The sequence below is a fragment of the Nerophis lumbriciformis genome, linkage group LG11 (genome assembly GCF_033978685.3).
Source record: "Nerophis lumbriciformis linkage group LG11, RoL_Nlum_v2.1, whole genome shotgun sequence".
NCBI lineage: Eukaryota > Metazoa > Chordata > Actinopteri > Syngnathiformes > Syngnathidae > Nerophis > Nerophis lumbriciformis.
In genome coordinates, this window is record NC_084558.2 from 9,363,151 (window position 1) to 9,390,248 (window position 27,098).

The window sequence follows — 27,098 nt, forward strand, 5'->3', positions numbered from 1 at the left end:
TTCTGTGTCCCATTTTCAAGTTCTGAACTGAATTGTACAGTAGACTTTGCATGCAGTTGCAATTCCAAGACGTAAGATGGCGGTAGTGTATACAGTACGGTGTGTTACCTGAGTCAGCAAGTAGTCTTTGCCATTAAGTTGAATTTGCCAGTCATGTCTTTTGTTGAGCCTTACAAAGTGATTATACTGTAAGTATTAAAATTACACACCAGCTGTTTGATTGTAACATGCATCCGAGTTGTAGTTTGCATGACCAAATTTGAAGTTCTGGAAATTGCCACATAAAATCGCCAATGCTAATCGGTAGCATGTCTATGGCAAATCCAATTAACATCGAGCTAGCGTATTTGAAAAAGTGCAGCATTACTGCACTTGTAAGTGCCTTCTTCCTGCATTGTTGGTGTGGAAAATTGTAAAATTACTTAGAGGTAGTCCGGCTGAGTTTGCTTTGCGTGCTTGACTGCTTGTTTCCCGGCAAAGTCCTTGAGCCGGTGCTGAGTCTGCAATCGGATTTGAAGTCATGTGATTTTACGTGAATTGGTACCCAGTACTACAGACAGACTTCGGTCGGTACCTATAAAAGTAGCGAATTCGGTACCCATCCCAAATTACAACACAAGTAAGTATTTTTTTGCACATTCTCTATGTTCTGTATTGCTGCTGGTTTTGCTGCAAAAATTACGAACATAGGTTTCATTTGTTATATTTTTATATATTACTGTACATAGTTATTCTTTAATTTAAATAATAAGAAGTATTTCAAATACTAGTCTGTTTACCGTGAATGTCACAGCATTCCATACAAATAAAAAGGCATTGTTTTTTTAATTGGGGCATCTTTTAAGCACCTGCACCAATTTGGTACTAGTATCGGTTAAAACATAAGCGATATTCATCTCTACTTTTAAATTGCTTAAAAGTCAACATTTAAGGCAAAGTACAAGATGCTGTGCCACTTTCTGACCAGGAAAACAGGACTTGTAACAGGATTGATACAAGAAACTGAGTAAAATCCACACTGTACCAGACCATGGCAGCAGTGAACTGAGGTAAAACTCTCAGTGAATAAATAGCCTTGCGTACCATTAGGGAGGAAACAATAAAAGTCTTCAACCAAAGAAAGGGTCAGAATGATCTACTAAGTAATCCTGTCCATCACACCAGATGAAGACGCCTGACGCCATAAATGGTCAATTTTGCTTAAATTTGAGCCTCTTATAGGCTCCCCAGAAGAGACAGACAGGCAGGCAGATAGACAGTTGGTGGATTAGGGTGAATCCAAACGAAGAGATGAGGAAAGATCCCTGGTGGAAAGACATTCTTCTGTCGTGTTTATTCAGCATGTTTGCAGTAGGACGCCTGCTGCAGGCTGTGAGAGAATTCACACTCTTTCGCTATATAGTCCCAGCAGCAAAGATTGTGCAAGGCGCACTCATGCGTTTCTATTACTCATTATGAAATTGAGACAATAAGAACTTGGCAAACATGCACACAATGGTCATGTTTGTTTTCTTTTCTGGTCCAAATGAGTTTCAACAATTTGATGCATTTAGGTTAAATGTACCATGTTAGCCACTCATTATTAGGTGAATATTTATAAATAATTACTTAGTTAAGAATGCTCCATTGTCATTGTCACTTAAAGGGGAACTGCACTTTTTTTGAAAAAGTTTCCTATCGTTCACAATCCTTATGAGAAACAAGAAGACAAAAGTTTTTTGTTTTTTTTAGTTCTAATTTGTAATAATCGTCTCGTTCTAGGTGGCTAGCAATGCAGCTACTGAGATCAATCCATTCTGCCTCTAAATCACTTTAAAAATGCATCCAAAAACCGCCAACAATAGTTCATTTACATTCTGTAACCTGTATAATAACCAAGCTGTAGCGACATTGTTATTGTAAGAGCGAACAGTGAGGAACACTTTTTGTAGCGTAGTAACACCTCCCCTTGCGACGGCATACTACGCTGTTATTATATTAATATTAATTAATATTATATATTGCTATTAGCTGTAAGCTAGCTATGGCAAGAGGTAAACTAGTTACTGTGTCAACAGTTAAATGGCTTTTGAGTTTGTAATGCACAAAACAATGCGATACGACACCAATCTGTACTGACTGACACACATGAACAATCATATCACAGTATCTGCAAAGTATTAGCCCATATTTCAAAGCTAGCTTGACAGCGTATGTACTGTAGTTGTAATAACACGCATGACGTGCTGCATGTATCATGATCATTGACTCACCCGATGGACAGTTTGATCCAGCTGGCCGGGAAAGTTTTTTTCCGATTTATTTTGGGTAAGCATGATATTTCTGTCCACATAGCTTGGTTCCAAGCTCCACATTTACAGTCAAGTCACGCCGACTTCACTTTCTCGGCATCCGTTTGCTCTAACGGTTCACTCTCTTTTCCTGCTTGCTAAGCTTCTATAATCAGTAGTCCATCCTCCGTATATTCAGCTTCAAAAAGATAAGGTCGTGAATCCTCATTTGTCCAAAAATAGCCATCTACTTTGTCTTTTACCAAATCTGCCATTATTAGAAAACACAAGCATTTGTTTCCAGAAGTAGGAACACACATTTCATGCTGGAAGTCAGAAGTACGTTGCTATGGAAACGGAAATAAATGCGTTGAGGAAATAAGTTTCGGTAATGCATAAAATGACCAAAAACTTGGTAAATTTTGTACATATCACATATTGTTATGAACGTGTCTGTTACTACATTATATATATGCCTGCATTGTGTATATAAAACTCTGATGGAGGTTTTTGAAGTTGTTTTAAAGCAGTGGTTCTTAACCTTGTTGGAGGTACCGAACCCCATCAGTTTCATATGCGCATTCACCGAACCCTTCCTTAGTGAAAAATAAAATGTTTTTTTCTTAATTTAATCTTAATTTGTAAATTTTAATCATGAAATGATGTTATTATATTAAATAAATACTAATAAAGATATATTTTATGAACAGAAAGTTACAGGAATGTACACATGATCCCATGTTTACATCTCATTGTGCAACATGTGAATGTTTTAGTGGGAACTAAATGCGATTTCTGAAAGGGGTACACATTATTTCCAATGCAGACCCCCACCCAGACATACAATACTAGTGCACAGCTCATGAAAAACAATATTTTTTGTTATTGTCATTCTAAGTGAGCCAAAACACTTATATTAGAAAATAATCTCACGGAGATGACTGCTGTCATTTGATTATAATAATAAAACATTTAACTTGTTATTTAGTCAGGTTTGGGACAGGTGTGCTGCTGGTGTGACCACTTTGCATGTGCACGTCTGACGTCGCTCACATGTGCTCCACTGAATGCTCAAGGAGTTTTTACGTTTGCTCACGCATATGGAAAATTAGAGGGAACATTGTTTGGGGGTATCCATAATATGTCGATAGGGAGAAGTTTTTATTTACACGATAAGTCGGGTGTGTCTTGACCACCGCGGCAGAGGCTCCGCCGAACCCCTGAGGCCGACTCACCGAACCCCCTAGGGTTCGATCGAACCCAGGTTAAGAAGCACTGTTTTAAAGGGTCTTGAAGGCTACAATGGTGACTCCCTTTAGCCACAATTTGTAAGCATTGTTTATCATCTTCAGAATCATAAAAAAAAAAGATTGTCTCTCACAATGATAGATAGTGAACGATAGGCAAAATTCCCAAAAAAGTACACTTTTTTCAAATTTTGCCCATCATCCACAATCTCTATGTGGTACAAGAACACACATGTCTCTCTGTTTTATGCGTGTTCTAAATAGTAAACAACTGCTAGTTAGAGGCAGCTAAAAATGCAGGTAATAGGATTCAACAACTCCCCCTATGAAGCGCTTTAAAAGCATTAAAAAGTACCAACAACGCTTATTTACATGCCGTGACCTGCATATAAACCAAGCTATAGCGACATTATTATTAACATTTATTATAACAGCTAACACATGGCCTTGCTCACGCTGCTCGCACGAGCGAGTAGCTAGCTACTAGATATGAGCTAGCTTGAACGGCTAATAACGTTGGTTGTGACCCGCCTTAAAACAAAGAAGGCAAAGGAGCTTGAGTTGCCTCTGCTGCTGCTGTATTGTCTGTGAGTTTGGAAAAATGAATGCTAGATTATAAACTTCACCTGTATAGAAGAAGGTTGTGGCGCCAAGCCGAGAACTTTGAAAATCCACACGCTACCAAATTGATACAATATGGCTCTCAACAAATGCAATGCAACATAGGACTATTACAGCATCGCAAGGAAGCTTTTTTTTTTAATCTGAGGAGTGGTGGTTATTCTGAATTCAGCAGCTCAAAGAGAGCACAAGTGCTGAAAGACACAACCATCCCATCAGTCAGCATCTCAGTGCGTGATGACATGGCAAGTCATTCTTGTATGTTCCTTTTTGAAGCGTTTAACAAGAGTGCTACAAGATAACGCTACAAGGCTCTCACAAAAGGGCTTTCTATGTTGTAGTGTTCATTGCTATGCGTTCTGTGACATCAATGCATCCTGGAAAGAAGTTACGGTAATGCTTAAAAATTACCAAAATACTGTAAATACTCCATGGTATCATGCATGTGCCTGTTACTACATTACATGCATATTTACAGTGTGTATAAAACATTGTTAGAGGTTTTTAGAAGGCTTTACAGGTGGAATAGATAGCATCCCCATTACCCGCATTGTTAGCCGCCTCTTGCTAGCAGTTTTTCACAATTTAGTATGCAATGAAATGAGACAGACGTCTGTTCTTGTCTAATGTAAGGATTCTGGATGATGGGCAAATTTTTTAATTTTTAAAGTGCAATCATCCCTTAAGTGTATTGTGGTTTGTATTTTTTAAATTCATATTGTGACCATATATAGCTGGTTCAACAAACAGCAATTATTATTTTTCTGGTTGCTTTGCAAAGATTTCTGCTTCTTACAGATGTTTCCTCAAACAATTGTTATTACAAAAGCGCAACCACGGAGCAACTACTTAATAAAAAATCTGCGGCTGTCATTTAGAATACATTGCAAGTCCCTGCAAAAAAAAAATTGCATCAGAACAGAGAATGAACTTGATGAATAGTTAAAACATTTCTTTAAGACCTCTTAAAAATTAGACCAGCATTCAAGCAATGCTCAAGAATGAGTCATGTGATGGATGAAGCAGAACATTGCACAAACTTGCTAGTTGTCAATTTAAAAATAAGGAAGCTTGTTAGCCAGAAAATCATACTTTCCTGTTACCACTGTGGTGACTAAGTGAGAGATGACAATTTTATCCATTTAAAGAAATAGTTTTGATATTTGAAAAAAAAAGCTTTCCCAGTTATAGGGGGAAGAGTTGAAAAAGGTTCAAAAGTTGGTTCTGTTTAGCCATGATGCCAAAATGTAAAAAGAATGTATAGAATGCACCTCAAAAGAGTTTTATTTGACTTTTAAATTTGATTGTGTTATTATTTCTAACAGTCAGGCTTTTTTGCTGTTTGTGTTGATGTTAGCGGTGTTTATATGACATGAAAGCTGGAATTATGTGTAAGCAAAGTGTAGTAGGCCTATAACACTATAGCTAAACTTTTTATTGGAAAATAGATAAATTATCAACGTACCAAGTTCCCTGGACACTGGAGACATGGTGGAATTTTCCCCGATTTTTGTGATGGCATCAAAGTAGGCCTTTCCAGCGAAGGTCATACCTGCATGGATGGGCAATGTTGAAACATTTGCATTTGCTTCCTGAAAATATATTTAGTCATATTTCTATGCTACAAATATCTATGCTGCAGGAACGACTACCAAGGTATTAAATAGTGTGTTACACGGTGTTAGCTTCAGCAACAGAGGGTAAGTACATCAACAGAATTTCCCTTATTGGTGTTTGTTGCTCGGCATATTTCATAGGGCTGAATCATAACTGCCATTAGGGTTGTTTAATAGTCACTGATGAAGCTTGAAAGAAAACAGGAGTAAGAAACCAGACTAAATAAATTAGATGGTTGTAGACCACCACAATGTTTCTAAACAGGCACCCTCCAATTTGAATTATTTTTTGGCCTGTACTGTTGGAAACTTAAATGTAAATCTTTTTTTTTTTTTTTATGTTTGTATGCTTGCGTGAGTTGTATTTATTTTGAGAGGGTGCAGACTACTTCTTGAGAGAAATAACTTCCATTGTCTCAATGTATTATGGCACAAAGTGGCTAATTGACTTTTTAATGATTTTTTTTTTTGTATTTATTTTTTTTGTTAGTCTCTTCAACAATGCAGGTGTAAATATGCCAGATTATAACAAAACTGCTAGTTTCCATATAATGATAATATAATATTTGTCCCTAGAGCCTGTTTAGGATCACCAAGCGTAAGAAAAATCTCTCCTCTCTTCTACTTTTTGCTACTTTTGAGAGAACAGGCACTCAAAACCGCTGGGTTTGATGTTCTGGGTTTTCAGGATGGAAGGATAAAAGCACAGAGAAGCACTTCAAAAAAAAAGTGCTTCTCTGCAGCGAAGCGGGGTGTGCCAGGGCCGGCTTCGAAATTAGCGACAGGTGCGTAGATGGCTCACCTGGGCCGGTTTATCTAATCACCGGTCGCTCTGTTAAAGAGCAGCAGCCGAGAAGGAGAGGGGTTGTTGATGATGGAGAACGAGTACGAGGACTGACACGTAACGCAATGACTGAAAAGGAACACAAAGAACATTTATTGAAAAATAAATCATTGTTCAGAACTATGAATGAAGCTGTCATTTCCATGATTGGTGGTCTGAAGAACCCGGAAGAGCAAGTCTTCCACAGGTACCAATTCCCGGTACCTGGGAATTGATACCTGTACACAACTGTACATTAATTGTTTGATAAATGAAGTCATTTTTTTAATGTGACATTTAAAAATGTGCTGGTTATGCAACTGTGCTGTCCAATTGTTATATATTGTCTTATTTGCAAGTATTATAGAGTAGAGTTGCAATTCCAAGACGCTCGATGACAGTAGTGTATAGACAACAGTGTGTTGCTTTAACCAGGAAGTAGTCGTTGTCATTAAATTGAATGTTTGTCTAGTCTTACGTTACGCCCTATAAAGCGTTTGTACTATAAGCATAATACAACATACTTGCTGTTTGATTGTAACGTGCATCTTGGTTATAGTTTTGCTGACCGAATGTGGAGGTGTTGAAATTGCCATGTAAAATAGCTAACGCTAATCAGTAACGTGTATTTTGAAAAAGTAGAGCCTTACTTTTCGTTTCAGTGTTGTCTATAAGGCATACATGCTTTGCTGACATGGACAACTGCAACATTACCTAGAGGCAGTTTGGCTCAGTCTGCTGTGAGCGCTTGCTTCCCCGCTATCACTAATGCTAACCAGTGGCATGTAAAGAGTAAAGCTTGAGCACTTTGGAATAGTGGAGACTTACTTTACTATCAGGCATATTTGCTTTGTTGGCATTGAAAATTGCAAAATAACCTAGAGACAGTCCAGTTGAGTTTGCTACGAGTGCTGCTTGAGTGCTTGTTTCCTCGCCAAGTATTTGCCAAGCGTATGATTTCACGCGAACGGACAGAATATGGTCTGTACCTCTAAAAGTACGGAATTCGGTCCCCATCCCCAGTGTGAAGTTTATGTTTCAGTATTATTTTTTTCCTCAGGGAACCGGCTAAAATAGCACAATAGCCATGATGTATGGCATCTATTACGTTGGGAAAGTGCACACTTAAAGTATACAATGTACAAACCCCAAATTCAGTGAAGTTGGCACGTTGTGTAAATCGTAAATAAAAACAGAATACAATGATTTGCAAATCCTTTTCAACCTATATTTAATTGAATAGACTGCAAGGACAAGATACTTAACATTCTACCTGGAAAACATTGTTGTTTTTTACAAATATTAGCTCATTTAGAATTTGATGCCTGCAACATGTTTCATAAAAGCTGGCACAAGTGGCAAAAAAGACTGAGAAAGTTGAGGAATGCTCATCAAACACTTATTTAGAACATCCCACAGGTGAACAGGCTAATTGGAAACAGGCTGGTATAAAAGCAGCTACCATGAAATGCTCAGTCATTCACAAACAAGGATGGGGCGAGGGTCACCACTTTGTGAACAAATGCGTGAGCAAACTGTCGAACAGTTTAAGAACAATATTTCTCAACTAGCTATTTCAAGGAATTTAGGGATTTCACCATCTACAGTCCGTAATATCATTAAAGGTTCAGAGAATTTGGAGAAATCATGCACGTAAGCGGCTAAGCCTGTGACCTTCGATCCCTCAGGCGGAACTACTACATCAAAAACCGACATCAGTGTGTAAAGGATATCACCAAACAGGGTCAGGAACACTTCAGAAAACCACTGTCAGTAACTACAGTTGGTCGCTACATCTGTAAGTGCAAGTTAAAACTCGACTATGAAAAGCCAAAGCCATTTATCAACAACACCCAGGAACGCTGCCGGCTTCGCCGGGCCCAAGCTCATCTAAGATGGACTGATGCAAAATGGAAAAGTGTTTTTGGAAACTGTGGACGTCGTGTCCTCCGGGAACAAAGAGGAAAAAATCAGCATCTGTGATGGTATGAGGGTGTATTAGTGCCCAAGGCATGGGTAACTTACACATCTATGAAGGCACAATTAATGCTGAAAGGTACATGCAGGTTTTGGAGCAACATATGTTGCCATCAAAGCAATGTTATCATGGACGCCCCTGCTTATTTCAGCAAGACAATGCCAAGCCACGTGTTACAACAGCGTGGCTTCGTAGTAAAAGAGTGCTGTTGAACAACTTAAGCTGTACATCAAGCAAGAATGGGAAATAATTCCACCTGAAAAGCTTCAAAAATTGGTCTCCTTAGTTCCCAAATGTTTACTGAGTGTTGTTAAAAGGAAAGGCCATGTAACACAGTGGTAAAAATGCCCCTGTGCCAACTTTTTTGCAATCTGCCATTAAATTCTACGTTAATGATTATTTGCAAAAAAAAAGTTTCTCAGTTCGAACATTAAATATTTTGTCTTTACAGTGTACTCAATTGAATATAAGTTGAAAAGGATTTGCAAATCATTGCATTCTGTTTTTATTTACAAATTACACAACGCGCCAACTTCACTGGTTTTGGGGTTTGTAATTCAATTACTGAAAATATCCCATCATATCATACGCATTTAAAAAGTGACTTAAGTGCAGAGTATAGCTTCTTGGATGCTCTGTTGCAGCTCATTACTATTAAAGCTATAAACACACAAAAGCACCTTCAAAGTATCTAAACGCCAGCATCTTTGTAAGTAAAAGTTATTTAAAGTTGTTGAGAAATGATATCACATATGGGACTTTCTCATTGTATCCCATTGGGTTGACTTTTTTTCTTGCCCTGACGTGGGATCTGAGCCGAGGACGTCGTTGTGGCTTGTGCAGCCCTTTGAGACACTTGTGATTAAGGGCTATATAAATACACTTTGATTGATGATTGATTGACTTTAAAAAGCTGTGTGCTCTTACCTGTGACTGACTTCTCATAGCTCTTCCCCAGGTTGACCAGGTTCCTCAAGCTGGGGTTGAACTGTTCCATCACATTCTGGGCAAAGTAAGTAAGAAAGGAAGAAAGTAAGCAACACACACACACACACACTCCATTTCAGACATTTTGACACAGTTTTCTTGTGGTGTGGAGGGGGCATTTTTTCCATGCACGAGGTGCCCTTGAAATGTGACTACAAAAAAATCTTCAATCTTTAACTTGATCTTTAACACTGCTATTTGTGGTATGGCCCCTCCTTTCCCCTCTCGCCCCCACCCTCTCTATTGAAATGCCTGAATGGTCAAGTGCTGCTCACCTCCCCGACTTGCCCCCCCCCCCCCCCCCCCCCCCCCCCCCCCCCCCCGGCACTCCCTGGGAGGAACAATGAGGAGGCAGGTATGACTTAACAATGCAAAAAGTACAGAGTGGGGTGGTGAAAAAAAAATGAAGCAAACTGGTTCCTTGTTTTCTTTTCTTTTTTTCTCCCCTCCACCCCATCCAGCTGAAACTGTGGCATGGATGACTCTCACTCACCACACACACACACACACACACACACACACACGCACACGCACACACACACACACATGTAATTAAGCAGTTAAACAATAACTCATTATAACTCATAACTAATTATTGACTATTTTATTGATTATGGGACAAGCAGAAGAAAATGGATGGATGGTACTTTTTCGTCATATATTTGTTTGTCTTTGGTACACTAATGTGTATATTTTAGCCCATTGGTTCTTTGTTTAATTTTTTGCAAAAATATATATCTATTTTTATATTGCTCTTTTTATCTTTGGTATGAACATTATTATGTAAGCTCGAAGTTGTTGTTTTTTTGTTGTTGCTATTTTTGTATTACAACATTTTATTATTGATCATGTTGTACTGCATTGTAATCTTTTGTTTTGTGATTGTGTGATGTTTTTTTGCCTGGACCCCAGGAAGAATAGTCTCCACTGCAGTGTAGACTAATGGGGATCCTTAATAAACTAAACTAAAAAACAAAAACTCAGATTTGTTGTTTGTACACGTCACTACGAGGAAATATCCAACACCTCCTAATCACCACCAGTGATTAGATTTATGGTCTAACAATGCTGAATTAATCCAATCATCCGTGGATTATTGATGCCATTAATATGCACAATAAAGGAGCTGCAGCGGCACAATCTGCTCCACACCAACAAATGCAAGGTGTGATTTTCCATATATCCCATTCCATTAAAAAAAAAGCGTAAAAACAAGCAAACGTAAAAAGCACATTTCACATTGTTTTGTTGTTATTGCTGCTGTTTTTTTGGTGTTTTTTTTTTACCAACCTACGCTATCGTGTAACATAAAACAGGAAATGATTCCTAAACACAACCGTTTAACTTTAGAACAACTTGACTCACCTTATAAGTCAACTCCGTAAGTTTGCTGACGTCATGCGGAGCCCCCGACATGATGGCACGTTGATTTTCTCTGGTAAACCACAAAAAAAAAAAAAAAAAAAAAAAAAGGTCGAGTATAATCCGAATGGTCAGTCGCCTTTACTGTCGAACCCAGAGCCGGTGGTCCTGCTCCCAGCATGCACCGCGCGCATGTGTGTACAGTGTACAGTGACGCTCCAGCCAGCAGAGAACTCTCTGCCAGCCGAATGGACATCAGCCGGTGTTTAGGGAGGACCGCAGGGGCGGGGCTGTGACGTCACACACGCTTAACAGATCACGTGGTGTGCTGTAATGATTTATGATTAGTCATTATGCCATGAATATGACTTGTTTTTAAGTTGTGGCAAAAGTGGGGTTCGAAGGAAAAAGACATATCATTCAAAGCGTGTGAGATTATTGTCCACTAGAGGGCGCTGCAATATTTCTATTGGAATTTCGGCTCTTTTAACCAGTTCTAATGGCTGGGCTCACTAAAAATAGTCAACTCTTTCAGCTTCCTTCATTTTTTGATATTAAAATGAATTCAAAACAAAATTATACAAATGGTATAATGGTATACAAACGGTAAAATATGAAATCATGTGTTGAACCACTAAAAAAATGTTAAAGTTCCACTGATAGTCACTAGGTGTGGTGAAATTACCCTCTGCATTTGACCCATCCCCTTGTTCCACCCCCTGGGAGATGAGGGGAGCAGTGAGCAGCAGCGGTGGCCGCGTTCAGGAATCATTTTGGTGATATAACCCCCAATTGGGGGGTTATACCCCCCTCTGTCTGGACTGAAGCCTGCAGTGCCTCAGACTGGAAGTCTCTGCAGAGAGTGGTGAGGACGGCGGAAAAGATCATCAGGACTCCTCTTCCTCCTATCCAGGAGATCGCAAAAAGCCGCTGCCTGACCAGGGCTCAGAAAATCTGCAGAGACTCCTCCCACCCCCACCAAGGACTGTTTTCACTGCTGGACTCTAGAAAAAGGTTCCGCAGCCTCCGAAGCAGAACCTCCAGGTTCTGTAACAGCTTCTTCCCGCAGGCCGTAAGACTCTTGAACGCATCATAATTATCCCCTCAATTCCCCCCCAAAATGGATTAACTCGCTGGAATATAAAGACAATATAACACACATCCATAAACCTGGATGCATATGCAAAAGTGCAATATATTTACCTGTACAGTAATCTATTTATTTATATCTGCACCTTATTGATTTTTTATCCTGCACTACCATGAGCTAATGCAATGAAATTTTGTTCTTATCTGTACTGTAAAGTTCAAATTTGAATAACAATAAAAAGGAAGTCTAAGTCTAAGTCTAAGTCTAATTCTAACCCTTGATGCTGAGTGCCAAGCAGGAAGGTAATGGATCCCATTTGTATAGTCTTTGGACGACAAAAACAGTCTTCTCTAGTTTATCGCTTTTAATTGGTTAGGGAAGTGACTGCAAAGTACAGGAATTATCATTAGAAATTAAATATTTCTACAGCTGGAGAGTTAAAAAGCTGTTTACAACATTCTATATACGTTTTTCAACATTATGAGAGCCTTCTAGACTTCAAATAACACATTTTTTGTCACCTTTGCACTCTTTTAATCCAATATGCTGCTGCATGAGGCTGAGCCAATCATTGGCCACGATACTGACTAGCACTCTTAGATTGGTTTGGTCTTCTCTTTTGGCCAATACTATACTGTCATATTGATATGTTTAGTTTATTTAGCCATTTTAATGTTTAAAAATGCTTAATTTTAGGCCAAACAAGTTGTGCAATATGCTTAAAAAAATCCAAAACAAACAAGAAAATTATTCTGATGTGGTGAAGCCACAATATTTGAAGCGTGATGTGGCAAGGAACAACTGTAATAGCAAATCTTTTAATTTGAGCAAGTAAATAATGAAATAGTATCGAATAGGATTAAATAAAGAATAAACCAAAAACTTTAACATAATATAAAAACTAATATAAATATGACCTTTAAAAAGTCTCTCATCCCTAATCTAAAAAACGTCGCTAATCTAAAAATAAAACGTGTAACTAATTCATATTGGGCAAACAATAAAAACAACCTCAATAACAAATGTGTGATCCTACTGTAAATCAACTTGAGCGTGGTCAGCACCTTTGATGCCCTAAACTGTTACGTTTGGTGTGGCGGTTGTTGGTCTGGAGCCCAGGATGCAGAGACAGCAGGCAAAGTGAAGGTAAAAATAATTTTATTACAGTAAAACAAAATAGAAACGGTGCAGCAGCAAAGTGCACAACAAAAAAAAAAAACTACAGGCACCGTCTCCTCTAGTGGCCATACTACTGTAGTATTGATATTTCTACTTTATTTAGCCATTTTTATGTTTGAACATGCTTAATTTAGGACCAAAAAGTTGTAGAAAATCCTTAGAAATATAGCTATATCCCCCACAAATGCTGCAATATTTGAAGCTCAATGTGGCGAGGCACGACTTTTTATCAAATGCATATTTTTATTATGGCTCATTATACAGTACTTATAATGGAAAGAGTGCAAAAAAGAATTGGTTTTAATGTAGAAAATCAAATACTCCTCTCAGTTTAAAATAAAGATATATTTATGATTGTATGTAATACACTTAGATCACACTGCCAGGGCTCTAACCAAGGTCGGCGGATGGAGAGACACTGGCCTAGCATATGTTTGCATAAGATTTATAAACTTTAATTTGTTTAAAGTAAAACCATGTTTACTGCATCTTCCATACAAAGAAAAAATAAAAAATTAACTAAATAATCTTTTCATGTCGTAAAAGACGACCCCTTTTTTTCCAAGACCCATTATTGGAAAGAAATGTTTTTGAGAGAACGTTAAAGTGAACACGTCAAGTCAGCCTCACTGTCTGGAGATCCAGGTTCACCTGGGATAGGCTCCCGCTCACATGTGACCCTATAAAATAAGGACTAGTGATGCAGAAAAAGACAAGAGAAAAAAATCAATATCAAACAAGTTTGTGTTGACTGATGTATTTTGTTTCTTGCATGATTAACATTCATGGCATGTTATGTCATCTGGTTGTCCTGTATTCAATTAGGGAAATGTTTTACATTTTTGTGGTAATTAAGTTCAGTCAAGTCAAATCAATTTAAATGGCTGTCAAGTCATATCCTTGGTGATATAAGACTGATCATCACTCATTGAGCCTTTTGGTACATAAAAACACAAAAGGTCAAACGATAATCATTACACGCAGATAAATTGTGTGAAATCATGCACTGATAACAACTTACGTCACAGGCTATAGATTCTACAGTGTCAAACTACAAAATCATGGTGTTAAAATGTCTCTGCAAATGTCAATCAATCAATCAATCAATCAATCAAAGTTTACTTATATAGCCCTTAATCACAAATGTTTTAAAGGGCTGCACAAACCACCACGACATCCTCAGCTCTGATCCCACATAAGGCAAGAAAAAAATCTCAACCCAATTGGAGAAACCTTGGAAGCCCCCCTGGGTGACCTGTGCAATGGATGCCGAGTAGATACGGTTAATAACATGAGACTGCAGTCCATTGGGAGACCAGCAGGGGATCATCTTGAGTGGAGATAAGTCAGCAGCGCAGAGGCGTCACCAACTGATGCAAAGAGCAGTGGTCCATCCTGGGTCCCGACTTGGAAGAGCTAACGCCTCCTCTATGGAAACTGATCCATGGCCACCTGATAACCTCTCCACGCAAGAGAGGGGGGCAGAGCAGAAAAGAAAGACAGCAGATCAACTGGTCTAAAAAGGGGTGTATTTAAAGGCTAGAGTATACAAATGAGTTTTAAGATGGGACTTAAATGCTTCTACTGAGGTAGCATCTCTAGTACTGGAGCCCGAATAGATAACGCTCTAAATCCTGCAGACATTTTTTTGGGCTCTGAGAATCACCAATAAGCCGGAGTTCTTACAACGCAGATTTCTGGTACAATACAATCAGCAAGATAGGGTGGAGATCGACAGTTTAGTATTTTATACGTGAGTAGTAAAACCTTAAAGTCACATTTTAAGTGCACAGGAAGCCAGTGCGGGTGAGCCAGTATAGGCATAAAATGATCAAACTTTCTTGTCCTTGTCAAAAGTCTAGCAGCCGCATTTTGTACCAACTGTAATCTTTTAATGCTAGACATAGGGAGGCCCGAAAATAATACGTTACAGTAAGTGAGACGAGACGTAACAAATGCATAAATAATGATCTCAGCGTCGGTGGTGGACAAAATGAGACACATTTTATCGATATTACCGGGATGAAAGAAGAAACATTATTTTGGCAACATTGTGACAAGCAGACCAGCCAATAAGCCATGCCCTAAAACTTTCCACACAGACAGGCAAGAATGAGACACAGAAGCCTCATGTGTAAGTTTGTGAAAAAAACTTAGCAATTTCTTCTCAAGTAAATGTTGAAGAACAATTGTAATCAGTTTGATGAAAGAATAGTACTATTTATTTTATGGTTTTATTAAGTATTTCTTTCATCATTTTTATTCATCATTTATGTTCTTTACAGTCACTTATGTAAATCTGTGGATATGAGCCCGATCATACACAGAGCTGGACCCTGGCACAAACATGCAATGCGGGTTTTTAGTGTCATGGGAACATAAGACATTTATTATTAGTTACTTATATTTAGTTTTATTTACTGGCCGGCGCTCTTATTTTTGTTTCCAGTTCCTTTTTGCCTCTATGTGCCACCACTTCTTGTGTCTTAGCGTTGGCTCTCTCACCTGTCCCCGATTGACAATCAGGACACACCTGTCCCTGTTTGCCATTTAGGATCCTCTTTGTGTCAGGCTTGGCAGACCTGTCCTCTGGACTACATTGTTTCTGGGTTTTTTTCCCTGATACAAAGGTTTTTACTTGCACTTTGCCTGCTGTCTCTGCATTTTGGGGCCCAGACCAACAACACATACACCAAACGTCACACATATATATATATATATACATATATAAATATATATATATATATATATATATATATATATATACATACATATATATATATATATATATATATATATATATTAGTTTTCTATTTTGTTTAAGTTTGTGGTTTATTCTTTATTTCATCATATTTGATACTTGGAATATTTATTTATTGAGTTGCTTAAATAAGTTGCGCAAATCTTTGGCTTACATTAAGCATTTTCTAGCATAAAAATGGCTAAATAAAATGAAAATATCAATACTACAGTAGTATTGGCCACTAAAGGAGACCAAATCACTCAAAGTGCACTGTTCAGTATCTTGGACACTGCCTCAAGCAGCATTACTATATTGGATTAAAAGGGTTTAAAGGTGACTATGTAGGTGTATTTCATTTCTAGAAGGCTCTAATGATGCTACAAATGTGTTCAGAATGTCTAAACAGGTTTTTTAATGATCTAGCTATATAAACATATCCAATTTATAATTAATGATTGCCACTTTGCGGAAATGTGTTTATCGCGGTCATGCCCGGAACCAATTAACAGCGATAAATGAGCGATGACTAATTTGTTTCTTTTCTTTTTTATGCAGCATATACTGTATGTGTATTTGTTTGGCATTAGCCAATGTGTTTGGTATAGGCCGACAAACAAAATTGTATTTAGGTTCACAAAAAGCACTGATCACGCAGACATAAACACTGTCATCAGAATTATTTCAGTCCCCTAATTAATCAAAAAGGGCTTATTTGTTTTCCAAAAAAACACATTCATTAAAAACCATCCCCAAAACAGTCATTAGAAACTAAAAAGACATTCTATGATTTGCATGGATGGGGCCCACAGCTCAAAAGCTAATCGTTGTTCCTGCGGGGGCACATGACTGCAACGCATGGTGACAATTTCAAGCATTTAACTGCATTTAGCTAATGCTGGAAAATCAGAGTGGAGCTCAGACGCTCTTCCACCGCATTTGCCTTCATTTTTTACTTGATGTCCTTGAGAGGAGAGGACCAGCAGACATGGAAAGGTACTATTTTGACTCCTTAAATGTCTAAAATTAGCAATTAACTTGGTTTTATATGGCGACAGAAGGATCTTGTTGCTTCCTATCCTGATTATCTTGGGTGTGGCAAAATCGGACGACGTCCTGACAGATTTAGGTATGAAATTAACTAACTTGCCCTTTTCAAGCATGGCACTGTTTGCACGGAATCTCCCTTTAACAGAAAATATTGCCGGGAAGCTGGTTTTCTATCAAATGGACGGCAACGCCACCTATGTGAGAAACACGGGAGAGCTGGCATCCGACGTTCCCACAGAGACCATGTTTGAACTTTCGGACCCGCAGCAGAACTTTAGCACGGCAAAGTTCAGCTACACCTGGGATTTAGGAAATGGGTATGGGAGGAGTCATTTAATTATTTTTTTTTTGACTTCTTTATGAGCATCCTTTTTATTTGTAATGCAGAAAGGTGATCCAAGGGAATGAGCCTGTTGTCAGATACCACTATGCCTCGTCTGGAAACTACACGCTCCGGCTTAAAATAGGAGTCAATCTGACCAAATACACTCCTCCTATAACCGGGGTCTACACCAAGGACATTCAAGTGCTTGGTTTGTGCTGTTAAATTGTGTATGAGGCTATCATGCGGGGACTCACAAGTGTAATTGATTTGCAGATGCAATCAAAAGCATTGAACTAAAGGGGCCTTCTGATTATGAGGTCTCTCAAACCGCCGGTCTGGCTTTCCATGTGGATGGAAGGTAGGCTCAGCTGTCTTGTGTAGTTTCTCCATCTTTATGTACATTTGCAATCAGTATGATTTGTGTCTTCAGTCCTCCCATGTGGGTTTGTTGGCGTTTCCTTCCCAACTGCGTGCCCGACACGACGGGGGTCTGCACTCTGACGATGCTGTACGAGAACATCCTGTGGCTCAATCACACCTTTACCTCGGCCGGCTTTCACTGCCTGGACATCAGCGTCCGCAATGACATCAGCGAGCTGCAGACCTCCTTCAGCCTCTTTGTCAGGAAAACCAGTAAGTGGGCACACACTCTGTAGGCCTCTTTGCATGTAGGTAGTGAGTGAAAGTTGTTAAAAGCACATTAAAACACTAGAAATGAGTTAAATAGGCAAACATAATCACATTCAGGGCACAATTTATGGTTTGTTTATGTTCTGATTAGTGGTGCTGGGAAACAATACATTTTTCAAGTCTGATTAACCATAGGGCAGCACGGTGAAACAGGGGTTAGTACTTGTGCCTCATAATACAAAGGTCCTGGGTTTGATCCTGGGCTTGGGATCTTTCTGTGTGGAGTTTGCATGTTCTCCCCGGACTGCGTGGGTTCCCTCCGGGTACTCCGATCCAAATATTTTACACAAAATTACATTTTATTGTCAGAATATCATCAATCAATCAATGTTTATTTATATAGCCCTAAATCACAAGTGTCTCAAAGGGCTGTATACTTTTAAATGATTTACTTGGGGCTGTCAAAGTTAACGCTTTTACTCATGCAAGAAATTCAATTTTGTATTAATACTGTCTCCAACCTCCGATCCGTGACACATTTTGAGGGAAATATGAATGCAGCAATCTACAAAGACACCCTGGATAAAAAACAATGTTTTCCATGCAACCTGATGGCGGTTGAGAGGTGCTGCAAAGAGGAATGGGCGAAAGTGCCCAAAGATAGGTGTGCCAAGCTTCTGGCATCGTATTCAAAATGATTTGAGGCTGTAATTGCTGCCAACGGTGCATCAACAAAGCAATGAGCAAAGGTTGTGTATACTAATGAACATGTGATTTTTATTTTGTTTTATTTGTAATAAATTTGCAATTAAAAAAAAATCTTTATCTCCGGGTTGGGGAGGAGATCCTGCCCAAGTGGAGGAGTTCAAGTACCTCGGGGTCTTGTTCACGAGTGAGGGAAGAGTGTATCGTGAAATCGACAGGCGGATCGGTCTGCCGTCTGCAGTGATGCGGACCCTGTATCGATCCGTCGTGGTAAAGAAAGAGCTGAGCCGGAAGGCAAAGCTCTCAATTTACCGGTCGATCTGCGTCCCTATTCTCACCAATGGTCATGAGCTTTTGACCAAAAGGACAAGATCACGGGTACAAGCGGTCGAAATTAGCTTCCTCCTTCAGGTGGTGGGGATCTCCCTTACAGATAAGGTTAGACGCTCCGTCATTCGTGAGAAGCTCAAAATAAAACCACTGCTTTGCTCAAAAAGGTTCATTATGTCTTCTCATTCATATACTCTTTTCTTGTAATCAGACAATATTTTCGGTATGGAATCTTTACCTGACATGTTTTGACTGTCATCTGCAGTCTTCTTCAGAATGGTCACCTGACCACTGTGACGTGTTGCCTTACATTAGGGGAGTAACTGAACCAATACAGCGGGTCATGAAAAAACACAAAATAAACACAACAGTTAAACCTCACACAAAAACAAGACAGTTACTTGTACATCCAAAAGACAAAATAGAACAAGACAAGAAATGCAATGTCATCTACGAAATCCCGTGTAAATCATGCGAAAAATCATACATCGGAGAAACAGGGAGAACATCAACACAAGGAAGAAAGGACATCAGAAAGAATGCGAAAAAGAGACAAGTGGAAGGTTTACAAGAAGCCTAAAACAAAAATCCGAACAGGAAATCTTAAAATCAGCCATATCAGATCATTGCAAAAATAAATAACCACATCATGAACTGGGACAACAGCAAAATCATCGGGACAGAAAGTAACAAATTCAAACGATGGATTAAGGAGGCGATCGAACAAAGGACGCGGCCCAAGGAAACCATCAATCGAGATGAGGAAGTATTCATGCTCTCGCATACCTGGGACTCCCTCCTCCATTAACCATCAAGCGGCGGGACGGGGGGGTAGCCAACCAGGTAGACTTGACAGGTCTGCCTGGTTGGCCACGTCTATAAGAACAGCTGATAGTCACAGTGGTCAGGTGACCCTTCTGAAGAAAACTGCAGATGACAGTCGAAACCTGTCAGGTAAAGATTCCATTTAATATACCGAAAATATTGTCTGATGACAAGAAAATTTGAAAGAGTATAAAGCCACTGCTCCTCTCCACATCGAGAGGAGCAGATGAGGTGGTTCGGGCATCTGGTCAGAATGCCTCCCTGGGGAGGTGTTTAGGGCATGTCCGACCGGTAGGCTACCACGGGAAGAACCAGGACACGCTGGAGGGACTATGTCTCCCAGCTGGCTTGGGAACGCCTAAGGACCCCCGTGCTAGTCTGCACAATACTGAAGCAGAATGAGTCTAACATTAGCCAAGAATGTTACAATATTATCTAAATGGCATACAATTGTCAATTCTGATTCTGATTCTGATTCTGAAAAATTGTCCATGAAAATATGGTAAAGCTGCTGATGGTGTGTTTGACAAAGGAGCTAGAAGAAGATACCGTAAAAGTCCACTTTCCAAGGTAAATCCTGTACATTGTTATTATGTCACTTCATAAAACTATTGTAGTTTTTAGCAGTACATTCTATTGTCTTGTTTTTATACAATATTTTGTGTCAAACTGTTTTTTTAAAGGCAAGTTACAAGTTAAAACGGTGCTCCAATTAAACTGATCTCAATTAATTTCAATAAGAGATGCTGATTTGAGATCCAAGTGTTTTGAATTAGGGTCCCATCCCACCACAGAACTATTTAAGTACGTAAGTTGAGGTACTACTGTACTTTGAAGCAAAATTTACCAGGAAGCACAACAGTCGGAGTCTCATCATTCCTCTTTGCACTGACGTACGTCTGCATTGACCTGACCACTGACCACATAACAACCCAACCCATGTTAAGGTAAAGGCGTACATTATGTGTGTTCAAAATAAATTGTGTTATTAATCTGCGTTTTTTTCATGATTAATATGATAATATTTAGTGATTAACTTTTAACTTTGACAGCCCTAATTCTGTGGGAAAACCCTGATATTCCACATCATAAAAACAATTATGCAATATGTAATTTATATTGACATAACAGTGATATGCATCCTGTGTATAAGCATTAGTTGTGAGAAGAATCGATCTAACTTTGTAGAAGGGCAGGCTTCACTACACGTCTTTATAAACTACATTTTTAAATTCATGAAATATGTAATTTTTCATGACATTATTACAGTAATATATGTCCTGCTTATGACCACCAAATGTAGGAGAAATGTATCTAGTTTTGTAAAAAGGCAGGCTTCGCTACATGTCTCAAAAGGTCCCCTATTATATGATATGTATTTTTAAGTCATTAAAACAGTTATATGTGTTATGTTTATGAGCACTAAATGTGAAAAAGCGTTGTAAAAAGGCAAGCATTATTACACGTCTTAAAACAGGCCTGGCTCTTTACAAAATACAGTATAATACATGTTCAAGCTTTATGGTTTATTATTTTGTTTTTCTTCAACAAATGGGTTAACCTGTTAAAATGTGAGTGTGATGTTAGCACTGTCGCTCACATAGCTGTGCTAATTTTGATAACGTTTGTGTCCTCCCCCACTTCCTTTGTGTCTTTTTGTTTTACGTGATAGATGGCATCTATTTAAACGTTGGACAAGTGCAGAGATAGGGTGAGAAGCTCTGTCATCCGGGAGGTGCTCAAAGTAAAGCCGCTGCTCCTCCACATCGAGAGGAGCCAGATGAGGTGGTTCGGGCATCTGGTCAGGATGCCACCCGAACGCCTCCCTAGGGAGGTCTTTCGGGCATGTCCGACCGGTAGGAGGCCACGGGGAAGACCCAGGACACGTTGGGAAGACTATGTCTCCCGGCTGGCCTGGGAACGCCTCGGGATCCCCCGGGAGGAGCTGGACGAAGTGGCTGGGGAGAGGGAAGTCTGGGCTTCCCTGCTTAGGCTGCTGCCCCAGCGACCCGACCTCGGATAAGCGGAAGAAGATGGATGGATGGATGGACAAATAGCTGGCTCTCAGCATCAAGGGTTGGAATTGGGGGTTAAGTCACCAAAATGATTCCCGAGCGTGGCCACCGCTGCTGCCACTGCTCCCCTCACCTCCCAGGGGGTGAACATGGGGATGGGTCAAATGCAGAGGATAATTTCACCACACCTGGTGTGTGTGTGACTCTATATATATATATATATATATATATATATATATATATATATATATATATATATATATATATATATATATATATATATATATATATATATACACCTCTATTTTTATGTTTTTTATTACCTCAACTGCTCGTTCAGCTAATTTGTTATTGGTCCACATCACATTATATAAAAAAAATAAAACATTTAAAAATTAAGCAAAAAGGCACAATGTAAAGAGACAAAGAATTAGTAGCCAATCAAGTCCGTCTTTGCTCAGACATCAGTTTACAATAATTCTTCATTCGGGCTGTTAATCACTGAAATAATATATACACTACACACATTTTTTTCCCAGCATTAAGGATTCGGCGTCTCTGTAAAATCGATTGAATGGAGTTCCCTGTGTCATGGGGTGTTGGCACAACACATACCTTGTGCCGTTCAGCTACGTTAGTTCCACAGGCAGGCGAAGGCCTCTGAAGATGAAGAAATTCAGCCATGTCTGATTGACTAGCACATGTTTGCTGTGCTTAAGTGATTTGCTCTTGTTGCTAAGTTACCATTACAATAAAGCCTCTCATAACATTCTTCTGCGAAGCATCTCTTTCACCAGTAAAGTTCAACTTTGGGGTTGAGGTCAGGGCTCTTGGATTCTTCCACAACCAATCACACTGCCTTGCGCTGAGGCACAGTCATACTGCAGAACCAGTGGCGGGCCGTGCGTCTCCCACCTAGGCCTTCAGTGATGTCCGACTTCAATGATTACCTCTCAAAATACCATCATTGATGTCACAACATGACCATTGCTGGAGAAATACCATACAGAAACACATTTACGCACTACTGGGTATTGTACAAAACAGGTTATTTTCTGGCGCATTTAAAAGTCAATAAAGTACAAATGATTGTCACACACACACTAGGTGTGGCGAAATTATTCTCTGCATTTGACCCATCACCCTTGATCACCCCCTGGGAGGTGAGGGGAGCAGTGAGCAGCAGCGGTGGCCGCGCTCGGGAATCATTTTTGGTCATTTAACCCCCAATTCCAACCCTTGATGCTGAGTGCCAAGCAGGGAGGTAATGGGTCCCATTTTTATAGTCTTTGGTATGACTCGGCCGGGGTTTGAACTCACAACCTACCGATCTCAGGGCGGACACTCTAAATTAAAACATATCTTATGTGGTACTGTCAAAATTAAAATTGCAAAAAACATATTAAACGTGAAAAAATAAAGAAATAAAATATATGAACTCACATTTCATCGCCGGGACAGCTGGGCTAGCTTCCGGGATTGGCCGACATGGTCTCCCAAGATGTAGTTTATTTTGAAATATCCTTCTTGAAAATGGCCTTGCAAATATGTGTGTTGTCTTGTCTAATCATAAAAGATGCAGACGAAGCGTGTTGGCTGGGTTCTTAAAGTTTACTCCACAGCGTGCTCATCAAAAACATCCAGCTGCCGGCATGTCTACATTCAACCTAAACGGCGCTACTGCATGTTCCTTACTACTGTGGCATGCTGGGTAATGGAGTTCTTATGTTACCTGGCTCATAACATCACTATATATCTGCCTTAGGCCAGCTAGAAGGCCTTACTGACAACAACTCGTGTCTGTCAAATGTTTGTGTCCTTTCACTTACAGTGCACGCCTGCATTATTCATTCTGAAGGCCCCGGGCAGATTAGGTACAGCATGGCAACATAAAGTAGCTGAATTCTGATTGGATAAAAACCCTATAAACTAAAAACAACAGTGCTGGAAGGAGCATAATATGACATGAAGAGAATATGAATACTTTTAGATATTTAGGGAAAGTAAATAAAAAAATACTTTTATCTTTAATTATGATCATGATTTCTGGTTATGTTAGACCAGCAGAGAAGGTCTTGCTGGCCCTGACGGCACACCACTGTGCAGAACATATCATCCCAACACTTCTAAATCAACAATCCTTTCATTATTGTTCCAGACAACACCAACATGCTCTTCATCCTGTCCTGCGCTGCTGTTCTTGTGGCAACATTCTCCTTCATCACCGTCATCGCCTGCCACCCTCGAAACCACAGATCTCAGGTATGAAAAACACTAAATGATTATTATTAGTCAAAGAAATGACATGAGATTAATTCAGTCATTCTGGTTGCATGCGCGTACATCCTGTGACCACTAGAGAGCGGTATATGCTCTGGAATACACAACAGAACCTTTTGCGTGGTAAATACACTAACTGGACACAATATTAGACACACTTGCACAATTATTCAGCTTTCAGTCACTGTGAGGCTGTAACATACCTTTCAAGGGTCACAACCTGCTATTATTCTTATTCTGTCAACAAATACCGCCTCACGTCACAATTTGAGGTCTTGCTCATGTTTTATTTAGTTCGCTAGATATGATGCAGTGCACTACAAAACCCAATCACAATACTAGACAATGTTAAATTAAAAAGCATTATTGTTCATCAGTATCATTTTCTTGTACCATATTAGAAGTAGAGATGTGTATTTTTATAGGTACTGACCGAGGTCCGTCGATATTACCGGGTGTCGATTCACGTAAAACCCAGCAGTTGCAGACTCTGCACCATCTCAAACACCTGGCCGGGAAACAAGCAGTCAAGCACTCAGAGCCAAATCAGTCGGTCTGTCTCTATTTCGGAGGTGTCAAACGTGCGGCCCGAGGGTCGGATTAGGCCCGCGAACAGGTTTTATCCGGCCTGTGGGATGAGTTTGCTATGTATGAAAATTAACCTGAAATTTTTGAATGAAAGAAACAGCTGTTCTAAATGTGTCCACTAGATGTCGCAATAGCAATTCTTTGCATCTTTGTACAAAATAACCAACATGATGTTAGTACATCAGTCGAGGAAAATTGTCATACTACATAAATAACATCCTGGGGTGAAATAGCTCGGTTGGTATGGCGGCCGTGCCAGCAACTTGAGAGTTCTGGGTTCGATCCCTGCTTCTGCCATCCTAGTCACTGCTGTTGTGTCCTTCATCCCCCCTGCTCTCAGTGCCACCCACATCCATGTAACTTAGATAATCAGTTTCACTATGTAAAGTGCTTTGAGTCACTAGAGAAAAGCGCTATATAATTCACTAATTTGATTTTGATATAATTTTTTTATCTTGATTGAAAATTAACACCAATGAGTTGACTGATGAACATTATTACATAATTTATTCAGAAAATATAAATAACGACAAATAAATTATTAATTACTATATTTACTAAGTGTAAAAAAAACCCCAACAACAATATGATTTGAACTTTTTCAGAATGTGCTTGTTCTATTTTTACACAAAGAAAACAATCTGAAGTTGTCTTTATTTTCAAGTTCTCGTGCCGTGATTTTACCAGTCCGGCCCACTTGGGAGTCGATTTTTCTCCATGTGGCCCCTGATCTAAAATGAGTTTGACACCTCTGCTCTAGGTAATGTTACAAATTTCCATTCCAACAGGCTCCACTTTTTAAATTGCGCTAGCTTGATGCTGCCAACCATTGGATTTGCCATAGACATGCTACCGTATAGCATTTGCGATTTTACATGGCGATTTCAACACCTCTAAATTTGGTAATAAAAACTACAACTAAGATGCACATTACAATCAAACAGCTGGTGTGTAATAAATACAATACTTACAGTTTAAACGCTTCATAGGGCTGGCGTATTCAACTTAATGGCAAAGACTACTTTACATCGGATTGTTAATAATCAAATGTAAACAATCAAATGTAGATACTTTTTCTTATGTTTCTGATGTCTCTCTTTCTCTCTCTCTCTCTCTCTCTCTCTCTCTCTCTCTCTCTCTCTCTCTCTCTCTCTCTGTCCACTACTTGCTGTACATATCCTACCAAGTCAGACCTACACTGTTTCAATATCGATTTCTCTGTTCTCAATTGTTGATGACTGATGATAACAACCAAACCTAACCGCCCCCCCCCCCCCTACACTCGGATTGTAAATAATGTAAATTATTCAATGTATACACCCTGATGATTATCTTGTGTGATGACTGTATTATGCTGATAGTATATATGATAGTATATTTCTGTATCATGAATCAATTTAAGTGGGCCCCGACTTAAACAAGTTGAAAAACTTATTCGGGTGTTACCATTTAGTGGTCAATTGTACGGAATATGTACTTAACTGTGCAACCTACTGATAAAAGTCTCAATCAAACATTACTGCCACCTAATGTCTTAGAATTGCAACTGCATGCAAAGTTTACTATATAATACTTGCAAATGAGACACAGAAAGAACAAGATACCAACTGGAAAGCACAGCTCATTGTTAAATACTAAATAAATAAAACGTTTTTGTCTTTTTTAAACAATTAACGTTTTTTAAAACATTTGCACAAAAACACAAGTACTGAGAATTGGTATAGATCAATTTCGAATTGAAATGTACCCATCTCTATGTTAGATGTGTATTTAATGAAGTGTCCAGTGTGTATAAATCACCCACAAGCCTGAAGAGACCAATTTCCCTTTTTTTTTTTAATACTTTATAGCAATGTGCATAATCTTCATTTTACAGATTGCAGCTTCCAGCAATGCTTTGTTCCTGAAGAGTCAAGAGCCTGACAGCCACAGCAGAATCGTATTCAACGTGACCAGTGTTGACAAAGCGGAGAAAGAACCGCTTGTGTTACAGTATGGAACACACTACTACTCCTAACCTTTATGATTTATGAGCTCTTCTGGGGGGTTACAGGAGTTTTTGTGATACGTGTACATAGTTGAATTCACTCATGTAGTGGTAATAGTGCACACATTCATGTATGTATAAATGTACTCCATGCTGTTTGAATGTGACATTCAGTTATATGTTAAGTAAGCTGGCAGGTCATGCACATTCTGTATTTTTCATGTGTGGCCACAATCCAGTTGTGCCCCCCAGTGTTTGCCTCATTTATTATTAACTTTATTAAAGGTCATATCATAATACCCACTGTTAGTTAGAGCACAGTGAAGATTGATCAGTGCAACCTTCTATTAATGTCTGCCTTACATTGAAATAATCCAAAGTATTGATTAAAGAATGTGATTTCTGTAGAGTTGATGAACATTATTAATTAGGTTACTATAACAAAACAAT

At 39.1% G+C, this 27,098-nt stretch overlaps 2 protein-coding genes across 2 annotated transcripts in view; one reads left to right on the forward strand and one right to left on the reverse strand.

Annotated features, from left to right (window-relative positions):
- Positions 1-11,132, reverse strand: part of baiap2l1a (BAR/IMD domain containing adaptor protein 2 like 1a) — a 55,745-nt gene extending 44,613 nt beyond the window's left edge. The window contains exons 1-3 of the mRNA XM_061967447.1: positions 10,908-11,132; positions 9,483-9,558; positions 5,604-5,690 (exon numbers count right to left, since the gene is read on the reverse strand). Of these exons, the coding sequence (XP_061823431.1) occupies positions 5,604-5,690; positions 9,483-9,558; positions 10,908-10,958 (214 nt within the window). The 5' untranslated portion in view covers positions 10,959-11,132. The remainder of the gene's footprint in view (positions 1-5,603; positions 5,691-9,482; positions 9,559-10,907) is intronic.
- Positions 11,133-16,829: 5,697 nt separating this feature from the next.
- tmem130 (transmembrane protein 130) lies at positions 16,830-26,980 on the forward strand. The gene is made up of 8 exons (XM_061966179.1): positions 16,830-16,909; positions 16,972-17,042; positions 17,109-17,280; positions 17,351-17,496; positions 17,562-17,646; positions 17,719-17,921; positions 23,952-24,055; positions 26,538-26,980. Exons 1-8 carry the CDS (start codon positions 16,902-16,904, stop codon positions 26,676-26,678), a joined length of 930 nt encoding a protein of 309 aa, XP_061822163.1. The 5' UTR covers positions 16,830-16,901; the 3' UTR covers positions 26,679-26,980.
- Positions 26,981-27,098: the final 118 nt, after the last annotated feature.

Coding starts and splice junctions, on each gene's coding strand:
- tmem130 (XM_061966179.1), top strand. Junction 17,281..17,350: donor ACCTGGGATTTAGGAAATGG/GTATGGGAGGAG, acceptor TTTGTAATGCAG/AAAGGTGATCCAAGGGAATG. Junction 17,922..23,951: donor CCTCTTTGTCAGGAAAACCA/GTAAGTGGGCAC, acceptor TTATTGTTCCAG/ACAACACCAACATGCTCTTC.